At 34.7% G+C, this 20109-nt stretch overlaps 5 protein-coding genes and 1 long non-coding RNA gene across 9 annotated transcripts; 2 read left to right on the forward strand and 4 right to left on the reverse strand.

Moving 5' to 3' along the window:
• Nucleotides 1-3335: 3335 nt before the first annotated feature.
• Nucleotides 3336-8138, reverse strand: LOC132704701 (glycine N-methyltransferase). Its single transcript, XM_060674880.1, has 7 exons — nt 6944-8138; nt 5830-6055; nt 5641-5768; nt 5372-5507; nt 4412-4532; nt 4215-4357; nt 3336-3597 (listed from the first exon to the last, which is right to left on the reverse strand). Exons 2-7 carry the CDS (start codon nt 6033-6035, stop codon nt 3423-3425), a joined length of 909 nt encoding a protein of 302 aa, XP_060530863.1. The 5' UTR covers nt 6036-6055; nt 6944-8138; the 3' UTR covers nt 3336-3422.
• A 218-nt stretch (nt 8139-8356) lies between these two features.
• On the reverse strand, nt 8357-11361 carry LOC132704782 (uncharacterized). The gene is made up of 4 exons (XM_060675026.1): nt 10854-11361; nt 10413-10800; nt 9691-9913; nt 8357-9641 (listed from the first exon to the last, which is right to left on the reverse strand). Exons 1-4 carry the CDS (start codon nt 10871-10873, stop codon nt 9562-9564), a joined length of 711 nt encoding a protein of 236 aa, XP_060531009.1. The 5' UTR covers nt 10874-11361; the 3' UTR covers nt 8357-9561.
• Nucleotides 11362-11875: 514 nt separating this feature from the next.
• LOC132704592 (nitrilase and fragile histidine triad fusion protein NitFhit) lies at nt 11876-13912 on the forward strand. The gene is made up of 7 exons (XM_060674689.1): nt 11876-12244; nt 12302-12466; nt 12515-12706; nt 12782-12994; nt 13047-13347; nt 13398-13573; nt 13742-13912. The coding sequence occupies exons 1-7, from the start codon at nt 12086-12088 to the stop codon at nt 13910-13912; spliced, it is 1377 nt and encodes a 458-aa protein (XP_060530672.1). The 5' UTR covers nt 11876-12085.
• A 36-nt stretch (nt 13913-13948) lies between these two features.
• LOC132704593 (complex III assembly factor LYRM7) lies at nt 13949-14440 on the reverse strand. The gene has a single exon (XM_060674690.1). It carries the CDS (start codon nt 14270-14272, stop codon nt 13949-13951), a length of 324 nt encoding a protein of 107 aa, XP_060530673.1. The 5' UTR covers nt 14273-14440.
• Nucleotides 14441-15009: 569 nt separating this feature from the next.
• On the reverse strand, nt 15010-17269 carry LOC132705370 (UDP-N-acetylglucosamine transferase subunit ALG14 homolog). The gene is made up of 2 exons (XM_060675923.1): nt 16995-17269; nt 15010-16943 (listed from the first exon to the last, which is right to left on the reverse strand). Exons 1-2 carry the CDS (start codon nt 16999-17001, stop codon nt 16294-16296), a joined length of 657 nt encoding a protein of 218 aa, XP_060531906.1. The 5' UTR covers nt 17002-17269; the 3' UTR covers nt 15010-16293.
• Nucleotides 17270-17308: 39 nt separating this feature from the next.
• Nucleotides 17309-19147, forward strand: LOC132705371 (uncharacterized). 4 transcript variants are annotated; one of them, XR_009619403.1, is made up of 5 exons: nt 17363-17584; nt 17633-18024; nt 18127-18217; nt 18271-18834; nt 18925-19147. It is a non-coding gene; the product is annotated as an uncharacterized LOC132705371 (long non-coding RNA). The 4 variants fall into 4 exon arrangements; XR_009619404.1 differs by having other exon boundaries at nt 17309-17477; nt 18271-19147; XR_009619402.1 differs by having other exon boundaries at nt 17317-17584; nt 18271-19147.
• The last annotated feature ends 962 nt before the right edge of the window (nt 19148-20109 follow it).

Consider the following 20109-nt stretch of genomic DNA (forward strand, 5'->3'; position numbering starts at 1 on the left):
CCCGCTGATGGACCTGTTCAGGGCCTCCATTGCGAGGGGGTACGTGCCCGAGCTGTGGAGACACAGCAGGGTAGTGTTCATTCCCAAGGTAGGGAAGAGTGACTACACAGACCCGAAGTCGTACCGGCCTGTTTGCCTCACCAGCTTCATTATGAAGACTCTGGAGAGGCTGGTGGACCGGTATCTGAGGGACTGGGTGGAGCTGGAGGCCCCTTTAGAGCCAGCTCAGCATGCATACCGAAGTGGCGGGTCTGTGGGCTCAGCTCTTCACCATCTGACTTCCAGGTTGGAGGAGGGTATGGGCTCGGGACGGCTGTCGGTGTGCGTGTTCGCTGACATCGAAGGGGCTTTCAATAACACGGCCCTGTACTCGATCTGCAGGGCGGTGGAGAGTACTGGAGTGGGGACGGCCATTGTAAGGTGGATCCGCTCCATGCTAACCGACAGGAGGGTCGAGGCAAGACAGGGTGGGGAGCAGGTCTCCATCGGTTCATCACGGGGTTGTCCACAGGGCGGGGTCTTGTCCCCGTTCCTGTGGTGCCTGGTGGTGAACGAGATATTGCATATTCTGAGGGAAGAACACGGGGTCTATGCTCAGGCATATGCAGACGACCTTGTGATAATGACGCCGGAGACGGACGTGAGGAGGATGCAGGGGCTCCTGAACGGAGCATTGGCAAGATTCTCACAATGGTGCCTGGACAGCAAGTTGGCTATCAATCCTGGCAAGGTGAAGATGGTCATCTTCACTAGGAAAAGGAAGATGGAGTGCAACCTCAACATTTCGATGGATGGGGTGCCTCTTTCTGCAAGCGGAAGTGTCAAGTACTTGGGCGTATGGTTGGACTCTAAGTTGACCTTCCAGGAACATATAAGATCAAGGACCAGGTCGGCCTTCGGAGCTCTGTGGGCGTGCCGGAGAGCGGTAGGGGGCACTTAGGGCCTGGGGCCGAAGATCATGCAGTGGATCTACGGTACCATGGTGGTGCCTATGCTCACGCATGGGGCAGTGGCATGGTGGCCGGGGACCAAAAGAGCGGAAGCAAGGCTAGTTCTTGACAGACTGCAGAGATTGGCTTGCCTCTGCATAACGGGCGCCATGAGAACGGCGCCCACGAGGGCCCTGGAGGCTCTGGTGGGGCTGCCCTCTCTGGCGGATCGGGTGCAGATGGAGGCGGCCAGGACAGCTGTGAGGTTGGCGAGCTGCGGGCTCTGGAGGGAGGGAACCTTCAATCGGGGTCCGTACGACATTTTAAAGAGCTGTCGTGGGGATCGCGGGGTCATGGGCATGCCGAGTGACGTCATGATCCCCGAGATGACCTTCTTTGATAAATTGACCTTTCTCTTTCCATCAAGGGAAGATTGGAGAGAGGGCAGACTTGGCTCCTGGGATGGACTTGTCTGGTACACGGACGGGTCCAGAGTGGGAGATCTGGCCGGAGCTGGAGCGTACTGCGAGACAACGGGATCAAGCTTGTCGGTCCCTTTGGGTCAGTACTGCACTGTGTTTCAGGCGGAAATTTTCGCTTTATTGATGGCGGCCAGAGAGGTGCTTCGGCTCAACTACGGAAGCAGGAGAGTCTTCTACTGCTCGGATAGTAGGGCTGCACTCGTGGCACTGAAGTCAGTGCGTACGCGCTCCTTGTTGATAAAGGAGTGCAAAGGGGTACTGAGGAGGGTGGCTGAGGAGAGAAAGGTCACGTTGGTCTGGGTCCCGGGTCACACCGGTGTCCGGGGCAATGAGGCAGCGGACGCCTTAGCCAGGGAGGGCTCCTCGCATAGGCATATAGGGCCAGAGCCCCGCTTGGGGATCGCCCCGTGTGTGAGGCGGGGAGCTCTAGAGCGGCCTGGGGGCACAACGGGCCCATCTGGTGGCCTAAGTGCTTGGACGCCCGCGAGGGCGCCCCCCTTTAATACCAATACCAATACTGTTAGAGAATATTCCCGTACTCACTTGTAGATGTTCTTTAAGCTCTAAATATATTTTGGGCAGGGTGTATGAAACTTTTTAAATGAAAATTTTGCAAACAAGTGAATAGGGCGAGATGGCCCAGTAAATTGGCCAGCTCGGACGCCTAACTTAATATGTGTAATTCTATTTATGCCACAGTAGATAGTCCAAAATAGTTACTAAGGCGAATTATGTGTTTAAAATAATGGAAATATGTTTAAGAACTTTGTAAACTTTTGTAACTTTTTGTAAATTAGTGATTTTTGATTGTTACCTATTCAATTCGGAATTATGAATTAGTCTTACCGGTTAATGTTATTTGATTTTTCATAAAACACACCAATTCTGCTCAAGACCTACTTTTCCATTTTTTATTTAAAAATTTCATTTTCCTCAAAGAAGTGAATCTTTTTCTCGTAACAGAACACAAGTTTTACGAGAAGGGACGTTCAATATGCGCATTAGCGAATTATTTCAAAACTCGCCTGCGGAGTAAAACAATTTTAATAGCGGTGAAAGTTCACTTCACTTTTCAATTTGGATATGTCCAGACCAGTTAAAAAGTATGACACATAGAAAATGAGGCGAAGTGCAGGTAATTTAGGTGCAAACGAATATTAATTTTTATTAAATATGTAATAAACGCAATAAACACAAAGAATAACTCAAAAAATGAATCAGAAGTTATTTGTTTTATATTTTAAGAAGTCAATTTGACCTCCAGTAAGTACTATGGGTCTTCAGATTCGATCAGTCATTTTTAAAAATAATATTTTTTTTATAAATTGCGTTTTATTAAAACAATATTCTAGAGATTCGAGAAACTAAAATATTAAGTTTTTGCTAGTTTCAAATTTTAGATTTCAAATATGTGGCGCCCTCGTACGACGAATAGCCGGACCGAGTAGGTTCTTTATAGTGCATAAGCCATCTATCTGTACGAATATTTTCAGCTCTTTATAAACAATATTAAAGCCGCACGAGAAATCTGTCGTTTTCGAAAATACGATGAAAAAGTTACCACGAATTGCCAGAATAAAAATATATCATCAACATCAGCTTGATCATCGAAGGTACAATTCTCGGCAGAGAACGGAGCAAGCAATACGCAGTGTGAAATAAACACTAGAAAACATTTCTGTAATAGAAAAATTGACATTTTACTTTTTTAGGAATATTTTAAACTGTGAAAGAAATCGGAGATAATAATATCCATTATGGTCGCCCGGTATAATTTATGTTTTGTTAAACGAGAAAAAGAAATATCCAGTTATATATCATTCCAGTATGACGTGATGTTACTCAATGTTATGATCAACATAAAGTTATCTTCTGATTATTTGTTTTTTAACAATTACTGGTAAAAACAAAGTTCGGTTTCGTAACAACTAACTTATATTTAATATAAAAAATATCACTGTAATATACACAATAAATACAACAACTTAATCCCAGAGATTCGATACATTAATTAAAATACGGTATCTGATTTTTCGACGACGTGTATGTAGAAACTGGGATCTTCAATTTCTTCCAGTTTCTTAAAGTCGCCGTATATCTTGTATTTTGAATTTTCACCGAACGCTGCCTCCAACATTTTCGTAAATACTTTCAACGTGTGCGGGTAGTAGCACAATCGAAATTCGCTGAAACATTAAAATTCCAATTTATTAAATTTAACTGAAGATTAAGAAAAAGACGAAAAGAAAATGGAAACAAAATTTCGGCAACCGAAAGACTGTATCGGCAGGAATAGCCAATATTTAATAAAAAAAATACGAATTACAGGAATAATTATTTCAATGTTTCAACAAGGGAAATAAAAAATCAGCTGAAAAAATGAAAATAATCAACAACTAATAAATTTTCAAATCTGCCATTGATGTTTTTATTCTCTACGGTTTTAAATATCCAGTGCCATAGCCAGTTCTAATAACAAAATTGGCTATATTAAATAAATAAATAAATATTTTCGAAAGCTAAAACAGCATAAGCTATTGATTTTGGATTTTACTATACAACTACACTGATGTACTACTTCGTATTTACTGTATTTTCAGATTTGCAAGTATTTAAGAAATAAATAACAAAATTTTGAAGTTTCATTTTAATGAAAAGTAAATTATGAAAATTAAAAAATATATATATCATAAAATAAAATAATAAAATGTTAATACAAATGATAACCTGTCGAGCGATAGTCCTGAGAACTTAGATTTTATGACAAATAACTCACGTTTATAGAAACAAAAGAATTATTCACCTGATGCAGTCGTTCTGTATTAAGTTCGAACTATCTTCCTTCTCCTTGTCGGAGCACAGGTCTATGATGTAATCTAGAGTTACTAGGGCCGGTTTACCGGTGACGTATAATACTGACGTCCTTATTTCAGTGGTGTGTTTAGGCTGAAAAGGAAATTGCGATTATGAATCGTCCACATATTCTCAGAGCTCGCTTACGCTGTAATAAATGCATTTTTCAGGTGCCTGACCAGTTTCGATAATGCTATCGTAATTGCGATGATCTATCAATAGCAACCCTCCCGGTTTTACGCACTTCTCGAAGTTTCTTAAGGCTTGACTGCAACAATAATTTTCAATTAGAGCAAAGATCATAAATTCAAGTAGTAATTAATTAAAGTAAAAATCTTTTATAACTTTTATTTAAATTTCCCGCAAAAACCGTTTTAACATTAAAGGTTAAAAGAACAATATTTTGCAATTAATGGTAGTAGTTCTCATAACATTTTAATTTATCTTTCATTTGGACAGAGTTTGATATAACAATTGATTTCACTATGTATGAATGTACAATGTTATCTATATTTGTGCCCCAAGCTATTCTGGGGACATCCTCAAAAAAACAAATTTTGGGAAACCATTATATTTTTTTATTGACCATCAACGTGGATAAAAATCCTATATATATTTTTTAAATTAGGCTTCTAGTTTTTTCATTTCATTTATTATTTTCATTGTATTATGTTTATGATGAAACGCAATTTTGTCCATGAAAATATTTTTTTCTACAGCTGTAAAAAAATGGTGACATTTTTTAATGGTTGTCAATATGACAAACACGTCATTGTTTATGGTATTTCCATAGAAACAGAAATCTAGAGGTTATTTGGTAACATGGCATTTTTATGTTTAACAAACACAAACACATACTAAAGAGGTTTTTCGATAAAGCTGTAGAAAATATTGTATACAATGCGGGCGTGAATAAATGTAACCCCTTCGACTGAGATTTTAATAATAATAATAATTTTGTTGTATAACCAGACAAATACTGGGAGGGATTTTTTTTTTAAATAAACGGCCTTACGTTTTGATATCACGCAGTATTAATAATATAACAAATTTTACAACTATTTTCACTGTATCCCACAACATTGGTGAAATAATTTTTCAATTTACCTTTGTTCTCTTTGATCTCCGTAATTGTCAAGCAAGTGAGCGAATGAATTTCCCAAGCAAATGACAGCATCGAATCCATCTCCAACCAAATCTTCGATGTCATCATACAAAGTCATCCAGTTCGCCTCTTCAATAACTGAAAAAATAATATTAAGTACTGTTATCTATACTTCCGGTAGACCAAATATTTATATCGAGAGGGAGTACAAATATTTGCAGCTTATTTTATTTTTTGATAATATTTTAGGGAATAGAAAACGCGCCCTTACCCCAGGCGTCAAAAATGGGTTCTTTGCGCCTATTCCACCGAGCTTTCAAAGCGTGTTTTAGCATTTTGTCGGAAGCGTCCACAGATACAACTTCAAACCCTTCCTCTAGTAACATGATAGAGTCGATACTGAAAGAGAAAGAATATAAAGTGATCCGAAATTTGCCGATATAGGATTAAACTTATATACCCAGTTCCGCAAGCTACGTCGAGAATTTTCTTGCATCCTTTGCTTCTCAGAAGGCCGACCAAAAAATTTTTGTAGTTTTTAGTTCGAGAGGTTTTGTCTCCAATAAAGACTTCCCAAACCTTCGCGGCCTTGCCGTCCGCGTACTGATCTTTAATACCTTCGACTGCCGTTCCCAAAGATCTTGTGGTGATCACGTTTTCGCCCATTATTTATTATGGTAATTATCCTGAATTTACAAGTTTACAAATTGTAATTGCAGTTTTAATAGGTTTTTTTGGAAAATAATTGTATCTTTTAGTGCTAAACTGCCAGTTGTTTTAAGTAAGATTTACCATCAATAAAAATGTTTCCCTTTTTTTTAAACCGAAAGGAAGAAACATATCCTACGTACAGAATATTGTCTATTGTTGTTTCGGGGAACTCCACGTATCTGAGTTGTTGATTCTTATCAGGTGGAAAATGCAAACATCGACTTTTATATATAGATTTTTTTCCGCTGGCTTCAGTATAAAAATTTTCCATCCATGTTTTAATCAATGAATTTTACATCTTTTTAGAATTTAAAATTACAATTAAAGGTCGCCTATCACCTGTCAATTTTACCAGTCCTACGAAAACTATCATGAACGCCAACATAATGTATAATTCGCAAAAAATATCATTTGTTTCGCCATTTCTTTAGATTTTATATATGTAAAAGTTTTCCGGAACGCTCATTAGTCTGATCCTGATCCTGATGCCCTTTTCTCCACCCGCATGTCAGAAAAAATTATATACTATATCGGGGAAGAGTTTTTGAGATTAACAAGCTTTTGTATTTTTTCAACCTATTACGTTATTTGGATGTTATTCCTAAGGTAATGATGGAAATGTGGTATTATGGCAATGCAACATTTAAATCTCTGTACAATGTACAAACAATCCTTTCGTAAAATTTGTTCAACCCATATAGTGAAACCAAAAATTTCACTTAGACATATCGCTTAGTGACCCTCTAAAATAAATTTCTACAAAAAATATGCCTAACTAAACTTGTTAAAATTTCACCATGAGGAATAAATAACTACTTATCTGTATTAATAATTACTCGATTTACTGGGTACAAATTACATACCTATTGATGAGAACGCGAAGCAGTTCACAAAAATTCAAATTTTGAAAGGCAATCGACATAGGTACCAGCGTGCTTTATACCTAACAACATTTTTGAGGAGGGGAAAATCTGTTCGAATAATATCACAAGTTTCGTCATCTTTTTAAACTCTTCACTGTTATTTATTATTGTGTGTACCGCTTATCTTTTTTTAAATCGCCTTCTGACGTATTGATCGCTCGTGTATTTAGGTACTGATATCTGAATGACTGGTAAAATATTCATTTTGGTCATTATCACTTAATTATTGCAATTAAAATATTCAATATATAATTTATCAATACCTAACATGGTAAATAACCTTTTGTATGAATATAAGGAGAAAAGTTTTTCAGCGATTACACATCGCGTGATGGACGCAAAACTATATCAAAAATAAGCTGTTGTACAGAGAACTGAACGAAAAAAATCCACTGCTGTAATGCTATTCGATTTAGAAAATTTTAAATATATTATATACATTATTAGATTGACCAAACGTCAAAATAAAATCAGTAACAAGTAAACAACTAAAGTACCGGAGAGACTGGAATTAGGTCGCGACGAATCTGACGTTTTAAAATCACACCTGACCCAAATAGGGCACAGCTAATGAGAGTATCTTTAGGAATTCAAAATTAGGGAGTAGAAAAACCTTATCATTCAAATTCACTGGGCATTTTCAAGTGTCGTGTGAAGTAAGTATATGTTATACAGGTAAAGTCACACTTCTGGATTCCGTCGGTGGTTAATAAAACGAACTTGCTGCCGTTTCCCCTGCAGGCTTCTTCAGAGCATGACTGAAACTGGCTCGCATTCTATTCTGTACTTGCTTATATACTGTTTGAGGGGCGCAACTAAAAAAGGGGCATGAATATTGTCTGGGATGACTCATTCCCATATTAGTGAAAGGTAAAAACCTGAGTCACGGTTAAGATTTTTCTCATCTCCAAATCAAAATCTAAAATCAAAATTATGAAAACGAGTTTAATGATATTTTCGCTTTTATGTCATGTGCAGCACAAAATAAAACCGCTTCCAAAAATGGCGCACCCTCCACAAAGCGTTGAGTTTATAGCGCATGTAGAGTTCGCCAAACGATATACCGTTTTTACGAGACAATCGGGTAATCAATCAATCAAGCAATTTGGTAAGTTTTTAATGAACCGCAGGCCTGGCTCGCTCGGGTTTCTTTTTGTAACCCCCATTAAATAGATTCGCAATTCCACAATGACGTTCCAGAACCGTACTTCGGTAGTTCGTGCATACAAATGCTGAAAGCTGACAGATTTGTGTAGAGTTTCTTCGGTGAGATTCCTCGATTATGCGGTGAAAAATATATTCTTATTTTAAAATGTTTATTATAAATAAAAATGAAGGAGTAAATTTAGATATAAAACAATGTTATGGGCAAATTCAACTTGAAATGGAGCTACCTCAAGTGGAAACAGTTTTAGGAAGATTTATAAAAAGCACACTAATATGAATTAATAAAACAGTGCAATCAAAGAAAACTTCTCTACTTTTAAAATACAACGGTGCGCACGGCACAGTTCTTGCCTTGACTTGTGGTACACGTGCTGAAAAGAATGATCCCTTCTGTTTTACAACAGGCGTCCGCCTCAAACAGTATATAAGCAGATACAGCAAGCCAATTGGCATATCAACAAGTTTTTTTGAAAGGTGTAAAGTACTCTGACTTGATGTCGGGATATTTTTTTGGAGTAGGACGAAGAAAGTCAATGAAGGAAATGGACAGTTTTTGTTTTATTATCGTAACCCGACATGGCCCTGGATAACAACGGCGCTATAGAAGATTGTGGTACAAATGAGCGATTTCTGCAATTTTGCAAACAAAATGAGTTTGTCAATGTATAGGAATACAATTTAAAATGCTTTTGAATTGAACACCTGGCTAAGGTTAGCAGGTAACCTTGAATTAAACATCAGTTCTGTTAAACTCGCTTTCTAACATACAATCCTTATTTATAAGATTTTAATTAAATGATGTAAGGCTTCTTCTTCACATCTAATTTAACACTTATTATTTTTTCTCTGTTGCTTAAAACATAGGTTTAAATCTCATTAAACCGATTTTTTTTATATCCAAAAAGAGCTTCTATTCCGGACGGAAAATTTGCAAAACGCTTTTTAAGTTGAACGTTCATTTTTGTTAGTATAAAAAGAAACAAGGACCAAGAAACAAAAGCTAATGTTGTAAATAATTAACCAGTACTAGGTACAATACCTAAACAACAATAATCTTAATGATTCAATGCCAAGAAAACTTTTCAAATCTTTTTAGAAACCTGAAACTTTAAACTAAGGCAAGGCGCATGCGTTGCTAGAATCTTCTTATTTCTCAAGAATGGCTACATAAAAATGATGTGCTGGATACTGTACATCTATTGCCAACTAAAGATAGTAACTTTACGTCAACACAATGCTGGCAACCTTGTTTTTAAACAACACATATCAATTTAAGCTTTGGTTCAAACTACTGGATTTCATTTTCTCTTTACATAAATATTAATCACTGTTTACAAAAATGTACAAAATTTCTATTGGAATAAAAGAAATCTCGGCAACTGCACCAAAGATTAGTTCTCCAAAATATCATCCAACCACTTATCAAGATCTTCATCTACATCTTTCCTTGAATCCATAGTGAATACAGTTTCTAAAATAAATGTACAGCTTATAATTGTCCATACTTCAATGAAAATTACCTTTGGTGGGTTTGATTGAGTTATTTTTTAATCCATCACTTAATACACCTCTGGATAAATCTTCATTTAATTGCAATCTTCTAATTTCATCAGAATTGGATATCAACAAATTTTCGCCTGATGAGGAACTATTCTTTGTTATTTCTACGGTGGGCTCTATGGATTGTAGCAGTTTTAAAGACATTTCATTGGCTTCTTTGTCCATTTTAATGAGTTCTTCATCCTAAAATGTATACACTGTAAAAAGTCTCGATTTTAAAAAGCTTCATTAGAAAATCCGACTACCTCAACAAATTTAAGGACTATTTTTTAAATGATTGCCTTGCTCCAAATTTTGAGTTTAATATAAAAGAACTGTTTCCACTACTTATCCTCACTATATCTATGAACATTCATATCATTGGACTATACCTCTTTAATAACTTTTGACTTAAAATGTATTTATTATTACATTTCTTCTCATTTGAAGACTATAAATGTTGATTTAGAGAGTAGAATTCATAACTGTTTCAAACCAGTTTCAGTTAAGCTTTGAAGAAGACAACAGGATGATTGGCAAAACATCAGCAGGTTCGATTCAAGGAATCTAGAACTTTTGTAAATAGTATTAGTAGCATGCGGAAGTTTCTTAGAAAAATTAATAATTTTTTTATTTTTATAATTACATGCCATAATGAGTTACTGAAGAGTGAACAAATTAATCCAGAAATAAGTAAACACACCTGGAAATAGGTCCTCTCAATTCCAACTCTTTCATTAAAAGGTACAAGTAAAATCCCCTGTTGGAGTACATCGAGATTTAAATAAAACAAACTATTAGCCCTTTGGTTTTTAACCTCCTCATGGATATCTTTATCCCTCTTAGACTCAAAATGACCTCCAATGGATATTGGAACATGAGACAGTAACTCAAAACTGGTAGCTTCAATATCATTCTTTGTATGTGTCGGTAAATTGATCTCATTACTGAATGAATAGTTATCCAAGTCTTCTTTATCATATCGGTGCCAATTGTGGGACTCAATCTGCTTGTGTTTAGGAGGAATATATTTTGAATTTTTTCTAGAATTATCTTTGTATTTTCTTTTGTCCTTTATATGCTTTAACCCCCTACAATCAAAAATATTTGTTTATCCTTATAAACACACACATATGACAATAACCTGCTCTTGTCTTTCTCCATATTAAAATTTAACTTAATTTTTTAACCCAAAAATGTGGACACCACAAACACCTGGCTCAATCCGGACTTAATACAATACCATTATCTCAAAAGCACACATTCAATACAATTATCCGTTTCACAAAAAATGTTGGGCTCGACTGCTAGGATCATTCGCCCATTGCCGACTTCCGTCAAGGATTTTCGCTTCTGGTCAACGACCACCACGTACAAAGAAGAAAAATAACCAATAATTTGCTCAGCTAGCAAAAAACGATTCTGAGCGATACCAATAAAAAATCGGCTTCCCCCCGCTTACACCGCGGACCATCCGGGCCCATCCGGCCTCCATACCGGCGTGAACGGGGAAAAACGACGGGGCCGACGACGATTATCACTTTAAAACATGCACTGAACACTAAAAACACTAAATCCACACAGTGGAAACCGATATCAAACTTTTGAGGACAAAAACAAGGGATTCTGTCGGGAGCGAACGGAGGTTAAACCGCCGCGTGCAATGCTCCACCACAGAATCCAAAAAAAAGCACACATATAAACATAGCAACACGATAGTCGTCTTTTCTGTGGAATGGGCAAGTGATTCAAATGAACGGTCCAACCACATACCGTTCCAAAATCGCGTTAAACGAATAAGTAAATAATAAGTAACCCATAAAGTTAAGCCTAACAGTTTTTTGTAAAACGCATCATTGAATTGAATTGAAGTAACCCATAGTACAAAAAAAAATCAGTGTTTTTGTAACGGGCTCATTCCTCGAGCACAAGGAATATTTCTTAGGTATATAGATTCCGCAGATATTGCATATTTCTAGTTGATCAGACTAAATGGAGAGAAACGCAATAAAAGAAGAAGCACGATCATGGGTGATAGCTGAAGATGTCGCGCTCATTGCCGGTAGAATCCCTTGTATGCAGTTTAAGACCTTTGGTATTTGGTAAATTGTTTGCAAGAGTTAGGTAGTTATGAGCCTACTGCGTGTTTGAGTGAATTTGGACGTTATTCTAGCGATTGGATGCGGAATGGGCTTAAACAGTCCCTGACAGGACTCGGAAACGGGCGAATGATGCTAGCAAATGTGCCTGACTGAAATTTGTAATGTAGAAAAAAGTACATTTGGTGATTATGTGATTCAAAGATAACGGATGGGTTTTGGTTAATTGTCCCTGATAATTGGATAGGTTTTTCGCAAGCACTTAACAGAGATTTTTATGTTTCTTTTGAGGAGAAACAGTTATTGTGTAAAGAGTTTCTCTAAAATGGCTCAATATTCTATTGCGGTTTGTCAATTCACTGCTACAAATAATAAACAGAATAACTTGGCGGTAGTTACAAAATTGGTAGATGAATCGGTGAAACAAAAGGCAAAAGTATGTACAAATTAGTAAATACTTCATCCAATAGCACTTTGATAACATTTTGGGTAGATGATTTTTCTTCCTGAAGCTTTTGACTATATAGCTAAGGACCACACAGAAGCTAGGGAATTAAGTGAGCCTTTAAATGGTACATTAATTTCAGAATATAAAAATTTAGCAAAATTGCATGGTGTTTGGTTATCTATAGGGGGATTCCATGAAAAGATTAATGATGTGAGTAAAAGATAATAATCTTGTTATTATTTAACTGAGTAATTTTAGAACTTACTTTATAATTCTCACATTATAATAGACTGTGAAGGGCAAGTCAGGGCAGTGTATCGAAAAACACACCTATTTGATATTTCTTTGCCCAATGATAGAGTAACTTTAAAAGAATCTGAACTTATTGTTGGTGGTTCACAGATCGCAATCCCAATTGAAACGCCCATAGGGAAATTGGGCCTTTCAATTGTATCCTTTTTACGTAGAAATCCTTTTTAAGATAGAAAATATTTAATAAAATAATTATTTCTTATTATAATATAGTGTTATGATTTGAGATTTCCAGAGCTCAGTTTAATACAAAAAAAACTTGGAGCTAGTATACTAACTTACCCTTCCGCATTTACTCATGTCACTGGGAAAGCACATTGGGAAATTTTATTGAGAGCCAGAGCTATTGAAACTCAGTGCTATGTAGTTGCAGCTGCCCAATACGGCAAACACAATGAAAAAAGAATATCACATGGGCAGTCTATGGTATAATTATGATAAATATCACTACAAATTAAATTTGTTACATATCTTGTAGATTGTTAATCCCTGGGGAGAAATAGTTGCTGAGTGTCCTAGATACCAAGAAGGAAAAGATATGGATGAAAGCATTGCTGTTGCCATAGTTGATTTGGGCTTTCTTAATAGAGTTAGAAATGAAATGCCCGTATTTTCACACAGACGAAATGATCTGTATAATCTGAATTTATTACAGAACCCACAAGACATTGGACAAGTCAACTATAGCTTTGCAGATAAAATAATACCAGCAAGCACCGTTTTTTATAGATCAAAGTATTCTTTTGCATTTACAAATATCAGATGTGTTGTACCGGGCCGTAAGTCAAATTAGTATTTGCAATTTCAAATTACATAAAATTGTTTTTAGATGTGCTTGTTTCTACTCTAAGAGTAGCACATCGTTTGCAAGATTTAAGTCAAGAAGAGATTGCAGATTTGTTTCAAACAAGTGTTAAAGTATGTAAAGTTATTGAAACTATCAATAATGCTCAGTCATCAACAATATGCGTCCAAGATGGGAAGTTTGCGGGCCAGACAGTTCCAGTAAGTTAACTTCAGTTGTAATAAGTACATATGAAGAAACAAACGGGTAAAGCTCTTCTCAACTCCCCACAATTAAAAAGAAAAACTGAATGCATATTTGCCTGGAACCTTTAATTTACAACTAAAATAACATCAAGATTACTGAATCCTTGACTACCTTGATTTCAGCATGTCCACGTTCATATTTTGCCAAGAAAGCAAGGAGATTTTGATAACAATGATGATATTTATATGCATCTAGCCCAACATGACAAGGATACAAGTTCTCAATGTTTTAGAACAGTGCAAGAGCAAGAGCATGAAGCATATATGTTAAAGAAATATTTTTATCAGCAATAAAAATATCTATTGTCAATAAAATTGTAACACTAACTTTTATTGCTGTTTAACATGTTCATCCTTAAACAACACATTGTCTAACTTTGCAGTCTCATCCAATATTTGGGCCTGATATACTCCAGATTTGACTTCTTTAGCTTGTATTACGCAAGTGCGAACTTCTTTTTCAATGGCCTTTGCATATTCAATCAATTCCAAAATGGCTTGGTGGTTTTGAATATGCTTATTCTTTTTAAATTCTGTATTAATTCTATTCCTGCTTTCTGTTAACGCCCTATCATCACCTTTAAAGACTTTTTTTCTTGCCTTGTGTAGCGACTTAAAACATTGCAAGACTGTTATTCTAACATTTATGGTCATTTCATTCACAATGTTTCCTACTGATTTAAAAAAAAGGTGATTATGTATAGACAAAAGCACAGAATACTATTGTCTGTGGCAGGAAGAGTATATAATTTTTGCCACCGTACAATATTTTGGGAATTCACTACAAAGTGCATATAAGCCAAGGAAATTATTTGTATTGTTTTTCGCGAACAAATCCGATTGGTTGTGAATTACACAAAGTATAATCCTTTACAATATTCAGCAGGGGACGAATAAGCTTAACAATCTTGCCCGAAATTGGTTTTTAAGATGATGACAAGTGAATTCTGCCGTTACCGTTGCACATGATGGGTTAAACTCTGTGCGATCCCGGTAATCGGTTTAAAATTTTTTCTATCGGTATGACTTAACATGTTATTTGTATCGCTTGGTTGGTCCGTTTTTATTATTCACGACGGTTGGAGGCCGAAAAAAATTAAAAAATTGCCTCGGTTTGTGACCAAAACCGGTAACTACACTTGATAACAAACAATTAATCTCTGGTTTCATAACGACTGATTCCTCAAAAAAAAAAAAAAAAAATATATATATATATATATATATATATATATATATATATATATATATATATATATATATACATATATATATATATATATATATATATATATATATATATATATATATATATATATATATATATATATATATATATCATTAATCGGGCGTGTGTCTAAGGTATAGTTGCCCACCAACAGCAAAGAAGAATATTCTGTTTTGACAAGATATGTCTCGTATCTATGAAATAAAAATATTAAAACCGATACCAAGTAATAGAATTTGGCTGATATGGCAATGGCATTAGTTTCTTACGACTTAAGCAGTGAAAGTGAAGGTGAAGATTTATTCAAAAGCCAGTTACATTTAAATAAAAAACAGAGTAGAATAAAAGAGAAAGTTAAAATTCCAATTCCCTCTCTTGCAAATTTTGACCAGGATGGCAGTGAAGAACCTTTAACAAAAAATGTCAAAATCTCCGAACAGGGTAATAACTTGGTGCAATTATTGCCTCCAGTTGCATCATCACCATTAACAGCAAAAAGTTTTGTGCCCAATATATTGAAAAAAAGAACTCTTACAGTTTCAAATTCTGTAACCAATAACCTTTGTAAAAAGCAGAGCAAAATTAAAAAAATACGAACCAAGGAAGTAACATCTGAAAGTGATAGTGATAGTGACCAAGAACACTTTAAAGTATCCGAGACTTTTAATGATGAATTGTGGAAAAAAGTGTGTGGGCGTTCTAAACAGAATCAATCAACAATAGCTAGTAATCCAGTTGAATTAAATGAAATCAATACCAAGCCAAGTATTAACATTGCTCCAGAAGCTGATAAACCATATGATGGTTTGAGTAATGATGCCTTTAGAGAGCTAATGGGAACACTGAAACGACCGATTGGAAAAATCAAACTTATGGACCTTGCTGAAGAAAATGTTGTAGCAGATAGTGAATTGTGGCTTACTAAATCATTAACGGATCCAGAAATGGCAGCTCCCAAAGGTCCTATTGAAGAACCAGTTGATCCAACAAGAAGGAAAAAGCACCACATAACTTATTTAGCACAATTAGCTAAAGAAAAAGAAGATGAATATAAAGCTGCTTGGGCAACAAGCAAAAACAACAGGCTAATGAGTAGAGCTAAATATGGATTTTAATATTTACAAATTGTTCTTTTTAAGTTATTTAAATTCATATACCATATCCGGATACTGTTGTTTTACTTCTGATGTGACATCTATTGAATGTTTTAAGTATTTTTCAGGTATGGTCCTACTTTATGATTGGTAAACAATGTCATATCAATTTTTACTCGGTAGCCATGTGGTATGTAATGTATGTAGTACATTATTTTTCTTAGCTCATTAAATTTTCACTGTTATTGAGCAAACACTTTAATAAAGTTTATTTTATATTTCTTTTAGTAACATATTCCTAAATTTTAATCAATTTTACTGTGATCCATTTTGTCTGCTTTTATATAATTTTTTGACTACACAAGTTTTCCTATGTATTCGGCTCTCTTTAACTTTTTCTTAAGACTAGGCCACTGTACTAAAAAATTATCTGCAAAATAAATTAAAATTTTCCCACTAAGAGAAAAGGACTCTGTTCTACAAATGCTTTCAATAAAAACAATTTTTGTTGAGGCTAAAAATGCACAATTAAATAAAAAAGTTATTATACATATGGGAATACAGGTGCCAGGGCCGTTGCATAAATTTAAATCTGGCCTTATTTTAAATACTATTGGGATACAATAAATTATCGAATAAACTGTACTAAAAATTGAAGAGATATATGACTGTCCAACAATTCTGCTCCTTGGAATTTTAATTACAGAATAATCCAACTTGTCTGATTTTTCATTTTCCAAGTTTTTAATTTTAATTTCACTTGTTTCATCATTGCTAGCCATAACATAGTATCTGGGAGAATACTTGTTGAAATCCAAATTTTGGATCAGGGCAATCATTTCAGTGGTATGTCCTCCAGATCCAATACAGATCACAGTTTTGCAGGGATTTTTTCTTGGGTGATTTGTATATTTACTAAATCCGGTTGTTACTTTATGCACTAGATACAACACTCGGGTTATTAGAAGAGCGACAATTAAAAAACCAAATTCGATCATAAATTGAGCTAAAATGGTAGGTGTTGTAATAATGTAAATAATTTTATAAGGCAACTTACTATCCATTTCATGTAGTCCTGCAGTTTATAAATATAGTAGAAGGGGAAATTTCAACTCTGATCGCGAAATGCACATAGATGAAAAGCGCTGCCAAATAATTAAACCAGGAAATTATATACGTTAAAATTTTGGTTATTTAATACTGCTTGATTTTGAAAAATTAAGATTAGTTAAGATTCGTTTATGTATTCATTGAGACAACATTATAGCCAATTGTATGTGAAACTGTTTTTTAATATAAATTTTATTTGTGTAAGAGTTGTCAATTGACTGGAACATGGAAAGGAAATTAGAAACGTCAATATATTGTAATATTCTGTGGTTGATTGCAGCTGAGGGACGTAGATATTGAGTTTTTTTAATTTTATATTTTACAAGCACCGGTTGATAATAAAACAAACGCCGCCCTTACAAGGACATTACAATTAATGCTATACTTTATTAAAACTAAACAACAAAATAAAATTGAAATGGACAATAAAGTTTACAAAAAAAAATGAAAAAAAAACTGTCACCAAATTTTAAAGGTTAACCTACTGTTGAATACTCATTTGTATACGAAATTTAAGAAAATTTGCTGTTGGTAACTGTATGTCTAGTTTTATCACTTGTTCAAAAAATAAGAGATTTATTTTAGAATTGCGCATCCGGTTAACTCATAATCGAGTTACTACTGTATTTTACAACTACGTTCGAGGATGGAAGTATTATCAACAGCAAAAAAATAAATAAATAAATAAATAAAATAAAGAACAGAGACAAATAACGGACCGGACTCCAAATTTGTTTATATTTAATCGGGACATTAACGACGATTTTTAAAAAACGTATACTAACTACAAGGAACCAAAACTAACTTCGCTTCGGGTGAAATTTTAGAGGAAAAATCAATTGTTTTAAATTTATTTGTCATCATAAGCGTTTTTATTTTTTGTGAATCAAAATAAAGTAAAAGCTTCTTTGTAATGTATGAGAATGACGATCAATTTATTCCAAATGAGGAAGGTGACATATTGGTTAAAGATCAATGTAAATTAGTTCCTTTAATTTTATAACTTTTTACTTAAGATTTTGGCTTTTCCATTCAATTATTGTTTTGAATTTAATTTAATTTATTGCATTATGTTTCAGAAACAAATACTCAATTTTGGGTTCCTGCCAATGAGATGGTTTAAAAATAGTATGTAGATGCTTTTTGAACACCTAGTTTTAAGCCCTGCAGGTAGTTATTTAATGTATATTTTAGACTGAAATATTTCTTTCTATTGATTACAGTTAGGGCAAAAATATCAAATAATAAAAAAATGCTGTTTGTTTTCATACTGGAAAACTAGAAGAGGCCCAGGAACCTGGGAAAAATCTTACATTGCCCCAAGAAGTAACACTTTTAATTATATTATATTCTAGCATTGAACCGAGGTGGCTTTTACTTGATGAAAATCCATTTAACCAGATAAATAAGAACTAAAAGTTAAGATTTTTACGAAATTATACATATTCACATGACAATTGCTACTGCAAGGAAAGCCCAGATCCAAGGTCAGACGAAATTGATGAAGGAAGAACGAAGACATATAGACATTTGGTAAAGACAGTGTTGTCGAAACTATTGTTATGTGAATATATATAATTTCGTGAAAATCTTTTAGTTTTTATTTATCTGGTTATATTGTAGCCATGAAAAGTGTTTTGACGCTAAGCTAAAAGAACACGCTTGTCAAAAACTCACAAAGGAATTTAATTAAAAAACAAGAAAAACACTAACTGAAATGAATGTTAAAAAAAGTGGAGAGCTTCAAAAAGGGCCTACAAGAAAATAAAATTTAAAAATTCTCAGAGGTGTGGAAAACATAAATAATAGATAATATACTGAAGAAAAAAAACAGAATTTAATATTAATAAATAAATTCACTTTATCCTGTCTTTTAGTACATACTGAAAAAAATGACTCGAAAGCTGAAATCTTGGAGTCCCCTAATGAGATACCAAATGACACACCTAAATCTGGATTTGTTGAAAGAACAGCAGGACCAAATGTGACTGATAGTCATAAAGATAAAATGGCTTGACACCACACACCATGAAAATATGATAGAGAACATGTAAAAGTGCAATTAATATAAAACATTAGACAGTAAGTTAGTTGGTTAACATAGGATATTTTTGTTTATAACTATTTTTCTTAAAATAAAAGTATAGTTATACTTAAGCTTTTTATTTAGGTACATTAAAAATATTAAAAAAATATTCCATTTAAGAACACGAAAAATGCATTTGGTCCAGGATGTGACTCAATATCTAACGCATTATGAGGATTATTGGCTTCTGTATTAAGGTCCATAATATTTTCTGCATCATCATGCTTGATTAAATACAAATTATGCAAGATATTAAAATAATTAAACTCATGTTCTAAAGTTACTGCTTCCACCTACTTCAACTGACAAATCTCCCTTTCAAAAGTGCAAATGCATTTTCAATTATAACTTTTGCCTTTGTGAAAACTGTATTGATTTTTTTTCTGTTTTGTTCAAAACGGATAATGGGTTTTTAAATACAACCGTATGAACCATTAGGTCTGTTAGAGACATCAGATTTAAGATAAACTGTGTCGTCATGAACAGAACCTACTTTACCAATGTAAACATTGATAATTAGTATATTATGCAACAAGTGCGGTAAACGGCATTTGACTCACGAGTTTATATAATAAATATATATGATAAACTTAAAAAGTTTACTAAACGTTATGCATACTATACTTTTTCTACGACCGTTAGTTTTTGTGTACATTTTCGCAAAACACGAATACATTCACTGACATGACTGTCAGAATTGACAAACGTGAAAATTCAAAGCGAGGGAAATATCTCCGAAAACATCTGATTGTTCCCAAACCCGTGCGGTAAAATCCCGGAAATGTCTGAAGTGGCTAGGATTCGTGGGAAACGAAACTGACGTGGTAAAGCGACGCTTCCCGCACGCTAGATTGGTGCGTAATTACGTATTTTACAGACGGGAATAGAAAAACAATGTTCTCTTATCATGTACTCCCTGAAGTATCACAATGAATCCTTTTCGATTTAATTATTTGTACATGCCTTCCATCAATGG

Source organism: Cylas formicarius, unplaced genomic scaffold, assembly GCF_029955315.1.
Source record: "Cylas formicarius isolate icCylForm1 unplaced genomic scaffold, icCylForm1.1 PGA_scaffold_7__23_contigs__length_41026272, whole genome shotgun sequence".
NCBI classification, from domain to species: Eukaryota; Metazoa; Arthropoda; class Insecta; order Coleoptera; family Brentidae; genus Cylas; species Cylas formicarius.